The sequence below is a fragment of the Aphis gossypii genome, chromosome 2 (assembly GCF_020184175.1).
Source record: "Aphis gossypii isolate Hap1 chromosome 2, ASM2018417v2, whole genome shotgun sequence".
Classification (NCBI taxonomy): Eukaryota; Metazoa; Arthropoda; class Insecta; order Hemiptera; family Aphididae; genus Aphis; species Aphis gossypii.
Window position 1 is genome coordinate 80,021,922 of NC_065531.1, and position 15,589 is coordinate 80,037,510.

The 15,589-nt window shown below is 29.1% G+C and overlaps 1 protein-coding gene across 1 annotated transcript in view; it reads right to left on the reverse strand.

Moving 5' to 3' along the window:
• Positions 1-10,499, reverse strand: part of LOC114127902 (FH1/FH2 domain-containing protein 3) — a 42,958-nt gene extending 32,459 nt beyond the window's left edge. The window contains 6 exon segments of the mRNA XM_027992261.2: positions 7,305-7,390; positions 7,470-7,517; positions 7,520-9,337; positions 9,395-10,001; positions 10,070-10,129; positions 10,217-10,499. Of these exon segments, the coding sequence (XP_027848062.2) occupies positions 7,305-7,390; positions 7,470-7,517; positions 7,520-9,337; positions 9,395-10,001; positions 10,070-10,129; positions 10,217-10,243 (2,646 nt within the window). The 5' untranslated portion in view covers positions 10,244-10,499.
• Positions 10,500-15,589: the final 5,090 nt, after the last annotated feature.

Genomic DNA, 15,589 nt, shown 5'->3' on the forward strand with positions numbered 1-15,589 from the left:
GCGCCTATATCTCTTATATTATATGTTTTATATTTTATAGATACCGGTCGCAAACAAACGAATATGTTGTCTATATAATAATATTATGGTATAATAATAATAGCATAGCGTTGTTTTCGTGCGGTCGCCGAGGAAAGCGAGTCCGGGTCATTTATCCGCACGACTTTGTCGATCGCGCGCATTAATATAAACTCATGCGAAAAAATTGCCGTGATTTGTATAGTATTCGTACGTCGAAGGTTTTCAAAAAAAAAAAACAAAACAAAACAAAAAAGTAACCAAAATAATATATATAATATCAGAACATTATACGAAATTCGTTCGATCTCGTTTCGAAAATATGTTATACACGCGCATACCCTCTCTCTCGTCCTCATCTAACTACCTATATTATAATAATATTATACGTTTATAATACCTATGGCATATATAATCGGGCCAGATTTGGGTTCGGATCAATGAAACACAGCGGGCCCGATCGAATGGTATACATGAATGCGCTCTCGAACCGCGTGTTACATAATAAGTATAGCACACCGCGAATTCGAGAGCATCCGTTTTCAAGGTCGGCCACTGGCATCCATTATCGTTATTGTCATTATCATTATTATTATTATTGCACACATGACGTATTTTATAAGCTATACATATGCATGTAATATCGTAACAGAGGTACGTATATAACGTAATAATAATAATGATCATAATATAATAAATTGTACGCGTTCGGGTTTGGGAGATATTATATTATTATTCGGCGACACTTCACTCGCCGGACCTCGAGACTTTATCCAATACCGCCTCCGGGTTCAACGTATCCACGCCGTCGTCACAGGGTTTCGTCATCGCGTCGCCGTGGTCCTATACAAACACTGCGATTTTGTTTTTCTCCCCGATTCGTATTCCGTTCGAGTTTCGTCCAAGAACCATCTTTGTACGGATTACACCGAATATATTTAATATCTACATACGTACTGTGTTTCTCACGGGTATATAATACTCGTACATGCTACAGATACGTGCGATTATTTCATCTAAATCACGCCGTACTAATATACGAGTAGTATTAAATTATAACTCCACCCTTTGGATGAAAAAAAATGCAAATTTATCGAGATATTTTCTATATCTTTTACGCGGCAGGTGATCGAAATGATTTTAAGCGATTTACTGTGTACTTTTATCATTTGGTACAGAAACCGTTATAAGGACACACAATTCAACCTCATACGCCCTCAAACACGATTTTGATAAAAAAAAAAAAAAGTGATATCACGCGTATCCTTTTACCTATATAAATATATTATAATCAATAGAAGGGGACAGCCGACGTCATGCTATTCCTACCTCCCATCACGCATTAATTTCTTTTGGGACGAAAACCTTCATCGAAGAACCATGTGCAATTTGGAAGTCATACAGGGTCTAGATTGAATAGAAAGAAAGGTTCGTTTGTATATAATAAATTTTCCAAATGTTTGTGACACCGTCCTTTTTATAGGGATGTAACCGCCCCCTTCTCGCGCTACGTCCTATAGCTGCTATAAGCTCAAATCCTTGCAGCGTACTTATAGTAGATCATATTGTATGTATGATTATTATTTGTGAACTTATTTTTAAAAAACAGTAGCTATTTTTACATTTTCTAAACACAAAATCGTAGATTCTCGCGGCGTTGCTATTTCCGCAACGACTAGGTCATCAAGTCGCGGGTACGGCGCGGTACGCAAGGACGCTGCAGGACCTTATAAAGACAACGGAAAATAGGACTTACTCGGTGCGGAGCCCGGAGGACCCGGTACACGGCGGCGATCTGGTTGATCAGGGGTAACGTGAGGCTGAACGAGTGGACCGGCGGCGACCGTTGCGGCTCCGGCACGTTGGCCGAGTACTCGAACGGGTCGGTGTCGTCCACGTACTGTACGCGACACGCGAGCGTCGTCATGGCGAAAACGGACGGCGTCTCTGAATCGAAAAACGATTGATTACGGCCGACGATATTGCTGTCGCGGAGGAGACTACACCCGCGCGACAACGCGAACGCTCGCGACGGTTGCCGGACGGTCGTGCGCAGACATTATTAATTCGAGTGCCCTCTTGCGAATCCGAAAAGTTCGAGATCAACGATATTATTTTTGCCGATCCACGCCTCTATAATCCGCGATTTGTGTGTATCGCTATATTATCGTCGCGATCGTGTGCGGCAGACGGATCGGTACAGAACGTGCACGTCGAGATCGGTCGTACGAGACGGACACGGACTGACTGACTGTTTGGCGTTTGGCGTTCGCGGAGGAAGCCGCCACCGCCGCCGCCACCGCCGCCGCCACCTCTGCCACCGCGCGGACGGATAGGCGGAGGATCGTGTAGTAGTAGTAGTAGAAGTAGTCTCCCCCCACCCCATTACCGCGCTGATCAGCTGATAAAAACGACCCTATCGCGATATTAACAACAATGGAAATCATATTATTATCTATTTACTATATATACGCATACGACGATTCATACCCTCTCAGTGAGGGTCGTCCCTCAAAGGGATTATACTGAGCGCGTGCGCGAACGCGATCTTCGCCAAACCCGCTTTGCAGTCCGGCGGCGGTGACTTCACCCACGAGTTTTATTTTATGATCAAAGTTTTTTTTCGTTTTATCGTAAATTTACGAAAAATATAATGTCATGTAAGTATAGTGTTACTGAACAAAAAAAATAGTATCCATTGTGATTTGTAAATATAATGTTCGATATACAAATAAAAAAAAAAAAAACGCAAATGTGAAAAAATTAATAATATGATTTGTTTGTTTTGTAATTTACCGCGCGGAACTTTACAGAGTGTATGAAATAAAAAAAATATATAAAATGCAATTTAAGTATATAATAATATTATAGGTAGGTATACGTCATAATTAAATTAAATGAAATAATAATAGACATTTTCAAAAAGTGCTCAATTAATTTGATAACACCGTTCGGCAGTGTAATGCCGCGGTGTGTCGAATGACCAAGACTGCTGCAGTAATAATAGCGTTTCTGTTTTTAATCGAAGAAGACTACGGCGGAGACAAAGACCGTACACTATCATTATTTCTTTTTTTTTTTTTTAACTCATTTAGTCATTTGTATAATAATCTGTACGCCGCTTCAGTATTTCTGCCGTTATTGTCTTAACGTACAATATTGCACGGAGTGTCTGCTGCATCGGGTTGACGAAACGAATTTTCACCGAATTCTCGATACCCACGCGCAAATACCTAACGTTATGCCTCCGATAATTTTCGATAAGGTACGATCGATGAACGATACCTACCCAAAGTGTACCTACCTACCTATATTTGCTCAAGTCGTCGACTACGCCACGCAACTGTACCCACTATGATATGGCGTTCTCGAACCTAACCGAACGGGAAAAACAATATGATTATATGCGCATAACATGTAAGGCATGCATAATATAGATATCTCATACCTACACGGCGACGATAACGTATAGATCTCGAAAACGAATTAAGTGAAAGTATCGTGTACGCGCGCGTCACGGCTAGGAAATTCAACTGTGTCTCGAACTCGAGCGGCGGCGTAAACATACCACAGAACCGCCGCCGATTGCATTTAAATTATTATTAACGTCGGACGGTCGTTTTATTTTGTTTTCGAGACAATTACATATTCTATGAGGATTTTAATGTCAAGGCAATTACATTTTTTCTCCCGCAATGCCACACGCGTTATAATAAAATTATAATTATGGTACTGTATTATACACCCGCTTGTATCAATAATAATGTAGGTAGGTAGGTATGTTTTGTTACGTGCGATGTGATAGAATATAATATCAAAGCTATAATACTAAAACGTATAATAAAGGACCGTTAAAAAATATATACTTCATCTTAAATAAATACCATCTCGCCTAATTTACTAATAACAAAAAAAAAAACTTCATTTTAAAAATAATTTTAGATAATACTCAATGTTTCCCGTATTGTACGGCAAGGATAAAAAAACAAATTTTAAATAGACAATGTAAATATGTGACGTCATAGAGCTGACGAGTGTATTGTAGCATATGTTTTGCGTGTAAAAATTAATTGGTTTACACAACGATTTAAATTTTAAAAAAATAATAATTTTTCTTTTAATTATTGTATAATATGTTGACTTTAATGGAGGTGGTGTGAGTGTCCTCTGGGTAAATATATTTTTAAGATAACTTTATAAATAAAAATTCAATATTAAGATGCCGCTCTGACACAGATCGAGTTTAAAATTATTTATAAAATAAACTAAAACATTAAAAAAATTGAATTTTGGTATTTTTAAGATTCTGTTTGAATTATCGACCGCGTATAAGGAACTCTTAAATTTTAAAAAAATTGTATATTGGAAATTTCAAATTAAAATAATAACTATAATATTATTATGTAAACGGAAATTCTTAAAGTAGACACTGACTATCGGACAATGTGATTATACAGACTATAATTCCTACATAAATAATAATCATTTTACTTTAATTGACTAACGTTTTCAACACAAATATTTTAAAACAATTCATTAATCATTGATAAGATATACCTTATATTATCCGCGCGATCATTCTCGAATGGTTTTTCGTTTAATATAATATTACAGTAATATAATAATAGATATATTGTATGATAGCATAAAAATGCATGTATATACCTGTACTCGTAGCAGCTGCAGGTGTAAACGATAAATAACAATAATAATGCGCTGATATTACAGATAAAAATGACGTACGCCAAACTAAGCCCTAGATCAATGATATCAAACACATATCCTACGTATTATATACCTTTTTTAAACGTTCAATTTCAATGTTCCGACAACAATACTCGTTATTAAAGATGAGAGTACAGGGATTGAATTTTTAAGCTAGGAAGATGATGAATTACCTAGTATTATAACCAATGGTTGCTGAACCACAGCCTAGGCGACCGCATCTGTACTGTGAACGTTTAGTAGTGATTTCACGCGGTATACTAAGCTGTATAGAATGTTGAATAGATTGAACTTATAATTGGTAACGTGTTACCAATATTTTTCTACATTTAGTTTTATTTTTCTGTATTAAATGTAACGGAATTAAATTAATAATCTGCACGTAGAGAAATATTTATGCAAATCAACAAAATTACACCACGCATATAAAATATTTAGATACACTAAAAATTCCTAATTAATTATTCCCTAGACTCTAGAGTTTATGTATATAGTATTATTTATTATATTTTACATTTTATAATTACTGACCGTGTGTTGATAAAAGTGTTTATAATAAAAATTTAAAATCATTAAATTAGATTAAATTTAATGTTAAGTATACCTAACTGATACGTTTATTAGAAAATATTGACTTGACTAATAGATTGTAAAATAGAGTTAATTATTATTATTTTATTTTTTTTATGATAACCAAGAAATATTGATTATAGTTTACTTTTATTTAAAACTATTATACAAATGATTTGCATAATTAACTGCTTTATTTTTTTCAAATAATCTGGAAAAAGCTATGTCACAATAGTGAATGGATACATTCACATTTTCTACATTTTTATGCGATAAAATTATTAATTTAACTAGAAAATTAACCAACTAATAAAATTTAAATGTTTTTATTTTTTTTTTTACTTGGTGCGTGCATACATAATACATGCAAGCTTGAAACTTCAATGAATAACGATGTCTACTTCGCAACAATAAAAATTTTCAATTCAAACTATGAATAAGATATTATAAAAACATTAAAAACTAATATTATAGGGCCATCGCCTAATTTTGCAAGGTACAATTTATAATAATATGTAGCTACTAGACAGCTTTAAACTATTATTTTAAATCTAAAAAATATAATAAAAAATTATGTGACAATTGAAAAGTGACCCTGACAGAACTCGGCACTCAATGAGGTTTAAACTAAACTGCTAATCATAATTCACATTGTTTGTACTTACAGAAGTTATATTAAAATACTTTGGATTAAAATTTTACTAGATATATTATTTGTACGTTGTAATAATTAATCAAGTGTATCATTCAATTCAAAGTGTAAATAATATATGAAACTATAAATGTTGCCAAAATAAATAATATTATTAAAAATGTAGATTCATTTTATAATAATTTAAACACCAGACAATAAATGTTTTAAAATAAATTTAGAAATTATAATTCAACAAGTCTAAAACGAAGAAAAAAATGTACTGCGATTAGCCTTCTGCTTAAACTCTTAATATATTGCTCTAAAATTAAAAATGTTTTTTAATACTTCAACAAAATAAATAAAATACCAAAATTATTTTATTGGAATTAAAATGTGTAATATTTTTCCTTAAATTGTTGTTCAAGCGTTTAGCAAAATATATAGTGATAATTATTTTATTCGAATAATAATTAATTTAAAACGTTAAAATATACTACATACCTACTTAGTTTTAAATGCTGTCAATATTAATATTATAAAATTATTATGTTTTCCAGTTTAAATCTAAATATTTAGATTAAATATTATGACAAATACATTTCGTTTAAATATTTAAGTAATATAAAATATTAATGTTTTTAAATTTCATACTTAAAAACTAAATAGTAACACAATAATTTAACCTTAGAGTTAAATATAGTTAAACATGTTAAACATATAAATTAAAAGTTAGTATAAACTAATTTAAAATTTAAATCAAGTAGCTTAATATACTGTTTTTCAGGAAAAATAATTTTCAACAACTGTAGCTTTTAATAATTTTATAGTAAAATAACCTTCAAAGCCGTTCCTATTCGCCCTAATTTACGGCAATAATAAATAATTTATAAGTTATAACATACTGTATAGGTAATATTTATATGATTTATTTATTTATATATTATAATTTATTAAAAGTGAAATTAAACTATGGTATATTTGTTAAATTTTTTTCACATGTATTCATTATATACCTAATTAAGTTGCCCTAAAATAACCAATAATAATTTTCATAAAATAAATCATGTAAAAAAACGAATATGGAATTAAAATTAAATTGGAAATAATTACAATTTTTTATCCTAAAAAATACATTGATTTTATTTAACTATCAATAAAATAATTCTAAGTCATTTTCATTTTATAAAACAATATTTAATCTAACTTATCATTATTGGAAAGTCGACTAATAATCAAGTAAATAATTTTCTCATCAAACCTATTTTATATTTATTATAGGTAATTGTTTACATATATAATATAATTGTGTGGATGTGCTAGTGTAAATAATTAATAAGTACAAAAAATATGAGCTTACCATCGTAACTTTATTTTGTATAGTCGACATCTGAGCTGTGCTATCATGAATATGAACTTGGTCAGGTCTGATTTCCACACAATCGTCTAAAATATTGTTAATAAAATATAAGTTTTTGCACATAATATGCATATAACTATAAAAAAAAAAATGAAACAATATTACCTGAATCAGAATCTGGTGGCGTTGTTGGTGCTGCAGGTGGAGGTTCTCGTTTCCTAATAGTTCATCGATATTTCGACAACCTCCAATAAATAACATTAATTGATCCAACTCATCTTGTAAATTTGGTTCTTTCTTAATTTTATTAATAGGTATTTCTACAACTTCGTTTACAACATTTTCAATTTTTTTTATTCGAAGAGATGTTTTCTTGGTTCTAACGAAATCATCACTTTCATTTTTTTCTCCCCACCAATCAGGACTACTATCAGCTAATTCTTCTATTGGTTTTGATCTTGAATTAACTGTATCACCACTACTTGTTTGTTTAGGTTCATTACTTTGAGATTCTGATTCTTCACTAGCTAACCAAGATGGACTATCAAATGAATCCATTTTTCTAACACCAATTATGGTTTTTATAGGACCATCTGTGGGAGTACTTTTATGTTGATCAAGTGGTTCGGGAACGTCTCGTGACCAATCAGTTGAAATGCTTGTGCTTTTTTCATCTGTATTTTTTTGATCCACTTTCCACCAATCAATTGAATCTGTTTCCTTCATCGACGTAGAGTAATGATTATCACTTCTATCGATATCTGAATTGTCATTTAATTTAGGCAAATCGGTTTCTAACTGAGATTCGAGACCATTTTCCAACCACCACTGATTTTCACGTGGATTAATATTTGCATCATTTTCAGAATTAAATAGAAATATTTCATTAGAATTGTCTTCAATACTTTGGTTTTTGATTGATGTATCACTTAATGAATTTACTTGTTTGGCCTCATCCCCAGATAGCCACCATGGACTATCAAATGAATCCATTTTTCTGACTCCGTATGATACCGTCACATCTGGACTTTTCGTTTGAGAACGGTCACTTTTTCGAACTTCTAAAATATTTGAGCTTAATTTTGATTCATCACTTGTGCATGCATTTTTTTCTTCTGTTAACCACCATGGCGTATCAAATGAATCCATTTTTCTTACACTATACGCTTGGTCTTTAGTTGATAGAGAATGATTGGTATGAGTATCTAGATTTGAAACACTATCAATATATAATATAGGGTCTTGAATTTCATTATCATTTAAGCATTGACCATTAATACTTGATTTCGTTCTCATAATATTGTACGTAGGACTTACGCTTGATTGACTATTACTCTTATTACAATCGTCATTTGAAATACTGTTAGAACATGATTTTGGTTTTTCATTCATTAAATCTTCTTGGACTGATTCTTGTAACCATAGGTTTCTATCAGATGAATCCATTTTTCTGATTCCATATGAATGACCTTTACTAGATGTAGAGTTACTTTTTGTAGATTCTGAATAAGAAATACTTTCCGAACCCGACAATGGACCATCATTGTTATCAGATTGTACAGCTTCTTGTAACCACTGATTTCTATCTAAAGAATCCATTTTTCTTATATTATATGAAGGCATTTTTGTCAATTTATTGTTCATGTTTAAATCGTAATCTGTAGTATTTTTACATACATTTGGTTCGTCATTATTATTTTCCGAATCTTGTAACCACCAGGCTTGATCGGAAGAATCCATTTTTCTTAACGGATATTGTAGTTTAGGTGCATCAGATATAACTGCAACACCAGAAATTGGTGCAATACTTCTAATTGTAACTAATTTAGGTTCTTCAATTTTTCGACCTGTTGGTGGTTTTTCTTCTGCAGTACTGGAAAGTGATGAAGATCGACTAACGCTAGATTCTTCTCGATTTTTTTCCAAAGTTCTATTTCTAGTCCAGTTTGGTTGAGGTTTTGATGTCTCTGAACCATTTGAACGACTCTTACTTTGACTGGATGAATCAGAATGATGCGAATCTTGTTCTTGACCTTAAAAATTGATATTATTATGTTTTTGTTTTTGAAAATAAATAAAAAATAATATACCTGAATTATCGCTAGTCGATCCAGAATCTTTAGATTTCGAATAATTATAGCCTGACCTACTACCAATATACCTAGGTATAGGAATTGAAGATACTACTTTCAAACTAGGCATGTTGCGAAGGAATCTTTCATCGGTTTGTAAGCTGACATCCACTCCTCTTTCATATTTCCGTGGTACCATTAACATAATAAATTCTTGTTGCTCAGCGTGCTTACTTCTAAGAAATGTGCTATGAGCAGGAGGTGTTGGTGACGTACTCCGAGTGACTACTGATACCATAATATCCACTGGAGTATCTGCTTCTATATCTGGTACGTTGCATACTCCAAAAACTGTTACAGATTGTTCCTTAATTGGACTTCGAACAATTGGTGCACCGAAACGGCTTGCACTTCCAGTCCTCAGAGTAGGTTTGTTACCAAAACCTGATGCCGCCACTCTCATCCTTTTATCAGCTAATACAGCTTTGTCCCTCGCCATGGAAGAAAATTTGTCTTTTAATGCAGTCACGGAGCTAGCATCGTTGTACGTGCGAGTTGGTAGAGCTGAATTTCCGGTTAAAGCTCTATAGGAACTCCCACTCAAAAAACGGTTTGAACTTGTTCCCTACAATTATTAAAAAATAAATAAAAATATAAAATTTCAAAATATTTAAATCTATATTGTGTACTTACTAAAGTAGTAGGACGTTCTGGAGTCGATGTGTAACTTTGACTCGGAGATCTCCATGGTGGCTAATAATAAATTAATAAAACGTGCTTTAAATTTTAACAACACAATAACAAATAATTTAAATATAATAATTTAATTAGATTACTTACCCGTGAGTTTCTATACGACGAAGTCATGATTACATTTGCATATTATCAAGACGTATAGCTACAGTACGACTGCTGGATATGAAATGTCAACAACGCAATGTGCACCGGAGTATTGAATGCGGGCCAACTCCACGTCCACTGATCCCGTAATGGTTATTTTTATATTCAACTAAAAGTGCCTAGTGCGAACTTGAAGCCAAATGCGATTTAAAAACATGAAAATGAGACATATGTAAACTTATATTGGGTAATTGCAAAAGAAATGCGTTGAGCCCTTAAGACTATAATAAAATTTAAATTTAATTTAAAATAAAAAATAGTGTTATAACTTTTTTATTAATTATATTATTTTTAGTAGAAAAATAAAAATCAATAATATTTAAAAAAAAAAAAAAATAATCGTTTTTATAAAATAATTAAATGATTAAAAATGAACTTAAAAAAATTTATTAATTTTAAATGTAATGTTTAGTATAAACAACGAAACATTCTGTTTAGATGTACCTACATAACTACAGACTTCAGTGACTATAAACCGTGAACTAGGAAAAACGAACACAGTCTGTGTGTCTGGTTAGACATTAAATTACATTATGGTCCATTTAGGCTGCATTTGAAGAAATTTGGCACACAAGCGATCTGTCTATTATGAATCTCTTCTATCCCCGGACCAACATATATCCGTCCGAGAATACAATATGTTCTGTTCCGCAGTAGAAACTGCCAAAACACCATAATTACTGTACAACTACGCATTTTTCTAGCCAAAATGTATTTAATATGATATGTAGACTTTTTTTTTTGATATTTAGCATAAATTATAATTTCAAAATGATTACACTTACAAAAATGATTTATTTTGAGTTTAATTTTTACATGTACAGTGTACACGTTTAAAAAAATAAGTTAACTACGATGCTTTGTAACTACAAAAATCATAATTTACAATTAAATGATAATTAAAAACTTCACTTATTATATTTTTCAAAAGCTTCTAGTATAAAATTCAATAGATATACTGTTTTCAATTGTGTTATACCTATAATTAAATCAAAAGTTTTCCAATTTTGTTTTATACTAAGGCAAATTACGAGTCTTAAAATTATATCTTAAAATTAATGTCTTAAATTTTAAATATTCTTTTGTGTATCTAATTGGTTATATAAATATTTAATTTATTCAAACTTATATATATAAAAACGTTTTTTCAAAAACTTTAAAACAAAATATATCTATGAGTGAAATTTATTATACGCAATAATAAATTATACATACGAACCAATCACTGTAATAAAAACTATAATATTGTGCTATTGAAAAAAATCCTAACAATAAAACCTGATACAGTTAATCTAACACATAAAACAGTTATATTTAAAGTATCTTTATTAGCCTATAATGTATATTTTTAAATATCATAATATAGCCTAACATTATCTCTTTAACTACTTATTTAATATTCATTTGAAGTTAATAATTAAATTTATAATACAATAATTTTCAGTTTTCACGGTTAAAAATATAGGTAATATTAATACATTTGAAATATATTCAAACAATTTAATTTATTTAATTATACAATGTATACTTATATTATCAAGGCATTAAAAATAAAACGTATGCCTTAGACATCTTTCATTAATTAATTAATTAAATTATTAGTTTTTATTTTTAAAAATGTTTATAACAGTATTTCAAACTTAATAGTTTTATGTAATTAAAAAAGTAAGTGTTAATATTTTTAAATAGTCATAAACCTGAAGCAACTTTATATTATATATATGTCGTATTGTCGTAGGCATATAATAAAATCAGACATTTTATTAAATGTGTAAGCATATAGTCAATGAATTTGATTTTTATGTAATTTCACTATCCACCTAGACATTTAATTAAATGCATATTTCAATTCAGGAAAATAATAAAAATAAAACATTTTATATTATTTTAAAAATGTAACTATATTATCTATTATAATTATTTATTGCTATTTTATATGAAAAAAAAAACTATGTATTTAGGTATTTGTTATTTATTAATATAAAAAAAAACACGTAGATTCATGAAATATGTTTAATTTCTGTGTTCATCAGTACTTATTAGTTTTAAAACTTTAATAGTTAAATCATAAATAAACATAGGTAATTTATAATTACTAATTAAATATGATAATACGAGTATAAAAAATGAATAAAACTGTTATATTATAATTACAAATTTTTGATTATGTTAAGTTATTACTTGTAGTTACATGTTATTGTTTGGTGCATTTATTTTAACATTTAACATTTTTTTTAAAAAACATAACTCTCAACTCAGTATAGATAAGGTTCTCATACAACCAAGTACCTACGTTAATTTTTCAAGGTAAAAACCAACGGAACTTTTATTTTTATGTAATAAGAATAATAAATTATAGTATTTACTACTCTTACTAATTATTACTATAGACTATAGGGTATATAATATACTCGTACTATCGTCTACGTCTATTACATCTAATTATTAATTATCTATATATATTTATAATTTTAATTTTAAAACAATAGTACCGTTGGGCACGAAATTAAACATATTTCATATACCTACGTATTTTATGTATTAATAAATAATTCGTAGTTTGTTTTTTTTTTTTTGTATAAATTAGCAATAAATAATTAATAGAAAATATAGTTCAATTTTTAAAATAATACAAAATGTTTCATTTTTATTATTTACCTGATTTGAAATAGGCATTTAACTAGATGTCTAAGTGGATAGTTAAATTACATAAAAATCAAATTCTTTGACCATATACCTAGGCATTTAGTAAAATACCTGATTCGACTATGTGCTTAAGACATAAATATAAATATATTATAATAATGTGTATCTATTACTTTACCAAATAAGTAATACCTACAATGTATGTATTTAAAATATTCATTAGTTATTACACCATTGTATTAATTATTATCTTCTTATCACTTATCAATTACTAAATCATAATATTATCATTAAGATATTATTTTGTTATTTGTTTAAACTTTAAACCATTATATTTTTAACGAAAACAAACGTTACCACGTTGGTAATGGGTTATAGAATACTATTGAAAATGTAAATTTATAATATAGTAAAAATGTTAAGTCACGTATACAAAAAAAAAAAAAACATTTTAAGGAATAATATACAATAATAAATATATTTTGTTTTACATAATTACATAAAATATTCATCGATATATCAAATGACATATTAAGTACACTCATTTATTATTATATACTACATACATATATATTATATTATATTATATACATATATTATAATTTATTAATTTACTACTAGCAGGTGTCTGGTTTAAATTAAACACTGGAAAGTTTATTATCAAACTTACTAGTTGCTATTCAACAATAAAAACATCAACATTTTATACCACGTGAAAACCATTTAATAAATTTCCATTTATTTCACCCACTCACTATTGAATAGATTACAAGTAGCCTACACTATAATTGTTTGAATGACTACACAATTACCTTTTATTCGGAGAATAAAACATTAATCCATCTCTTTCACTTCGTTCCTTAATGTTGAATAGGTGGTACACTAACAACGGGACTTAAACTAAGAAAACTAATATTTTGTTCCCGTACATAAACATAAAATATTGTACGAAGATTAATTATTTACTAACAAATCAAATAAGAAAAAAATAATTATCGTTCTTTATGTTTCAATATCGATAAATAGTTTTATATAACATAAGTAATATTCTTTATAAATTTAATTATTTGCGACTATTTTATTTGAAAATCCCAAGCGTTTAGTTTATATATCATTAAAAATAAACCTTTAAAGCAGGCTACTAATAGAAAATATATTTTAAGGCTGCTAATAAAAGCATGTCATGTTAAACACCTTAAATTGAACTACGTCAGTCGCATGACGCTGTCAAATTCTCGTTGATTCATTTTCTCCGTAATTAATACCTAATTTTTCAAGAATATTTACTCAAATTTGATTATAAACGTATTGCCTACAACGTATTGTATTTTTTAAAAGATTTTTACCTCGACCAAAAATATTTCTAGCTAGTGTAAACGCAGTGAAAATATAAAACACAAAGCGTGGATCGCGCCAATCTCTAAAACTCGTTAAATGTCATAACGAGCCTAGTAATTTTATATAATTTTAGATGTAAATAAGCATTAAACTGTAGACAAGTATGCATACATATATAGAGCTACCATACAAATCTTATTGTTGAATAATTTCAATTTAGGTAGGTACATAATATTATACCATTGAATTATCAAAATAAATATTTATCGGTTTTAATAATATTGTAAACAAGTGCGATATGTAAGTAACTAACAAAATCATTTGACAATTATTGTCATCACTTAGCACGTGCACAGATATATCCGAAAATTACCTTTACTATTATAATAACTATAGTTATGAATTCGATGATTATAATATCAGCTTTCAGGTACCTAAAATGAATATCGTATTATATTTGCTATTGTTATTTAACAAAATACAATATTTATACAGGTTTTAGTGAACGGGCCTATATAAAATACTTTAAAAATAAAACACGGATATTATAATATTTATTATATACTATCACTTTTATTCAAAATACTGAAACGCCTTTTTAACATTTGATATAGGCAACAAAAATTGCATCTTTTCACAAGTGAAGTGTTTTAAAAAAAAATTCTATAGTAATTATTATAAATTAGATCATTATGTGCTGGATTGTTTTTTAATTTTTTTAACTTTTTGTATTGGACGTGGAATGCTAGAATATTGATAAATGATAATGCAAACATAGATACGATGTCGAATCCTCGCATAATGTATAGCACTTATATAAGTGTGCAGCGTCAGTTGTTTAGGTATGACTGTGACTAGTGTATTTTTTTTATTGACTTTAGCGTACCTAGGTATTTTATGTCTCTGAATTCTAATGTTCATAATTATAAATTATTTATTCCTAATGGAGTTAGTGGGTTTCTCAATCACAATAATATTTACATTAACATAAGTATAATTTATAAATTATAATTAATTCTCAAGTGGTTTTCAATAAAATAAACAACCCCCCCCCCCCCCAAAAAAAAAAAAATAAAAATAAAAAAAAAAATTTAAAACCGGTATTCAAGCAAACATCTATTTTTAATAGCTTCCAAATAAATTTTGATAATATTGAATGTAATAAATTAATATTTTCCATAGCTCATGATTAATTTTGTCTAACTCATTATTACTACAAAATTGAATAATTATATTTTATGAATTATATTTACTATGGTAATATTATTAAATTTGAACATAAAGATGCTTTTAAAAAATTTAAATTTAGTAACAAATATTACCCATATC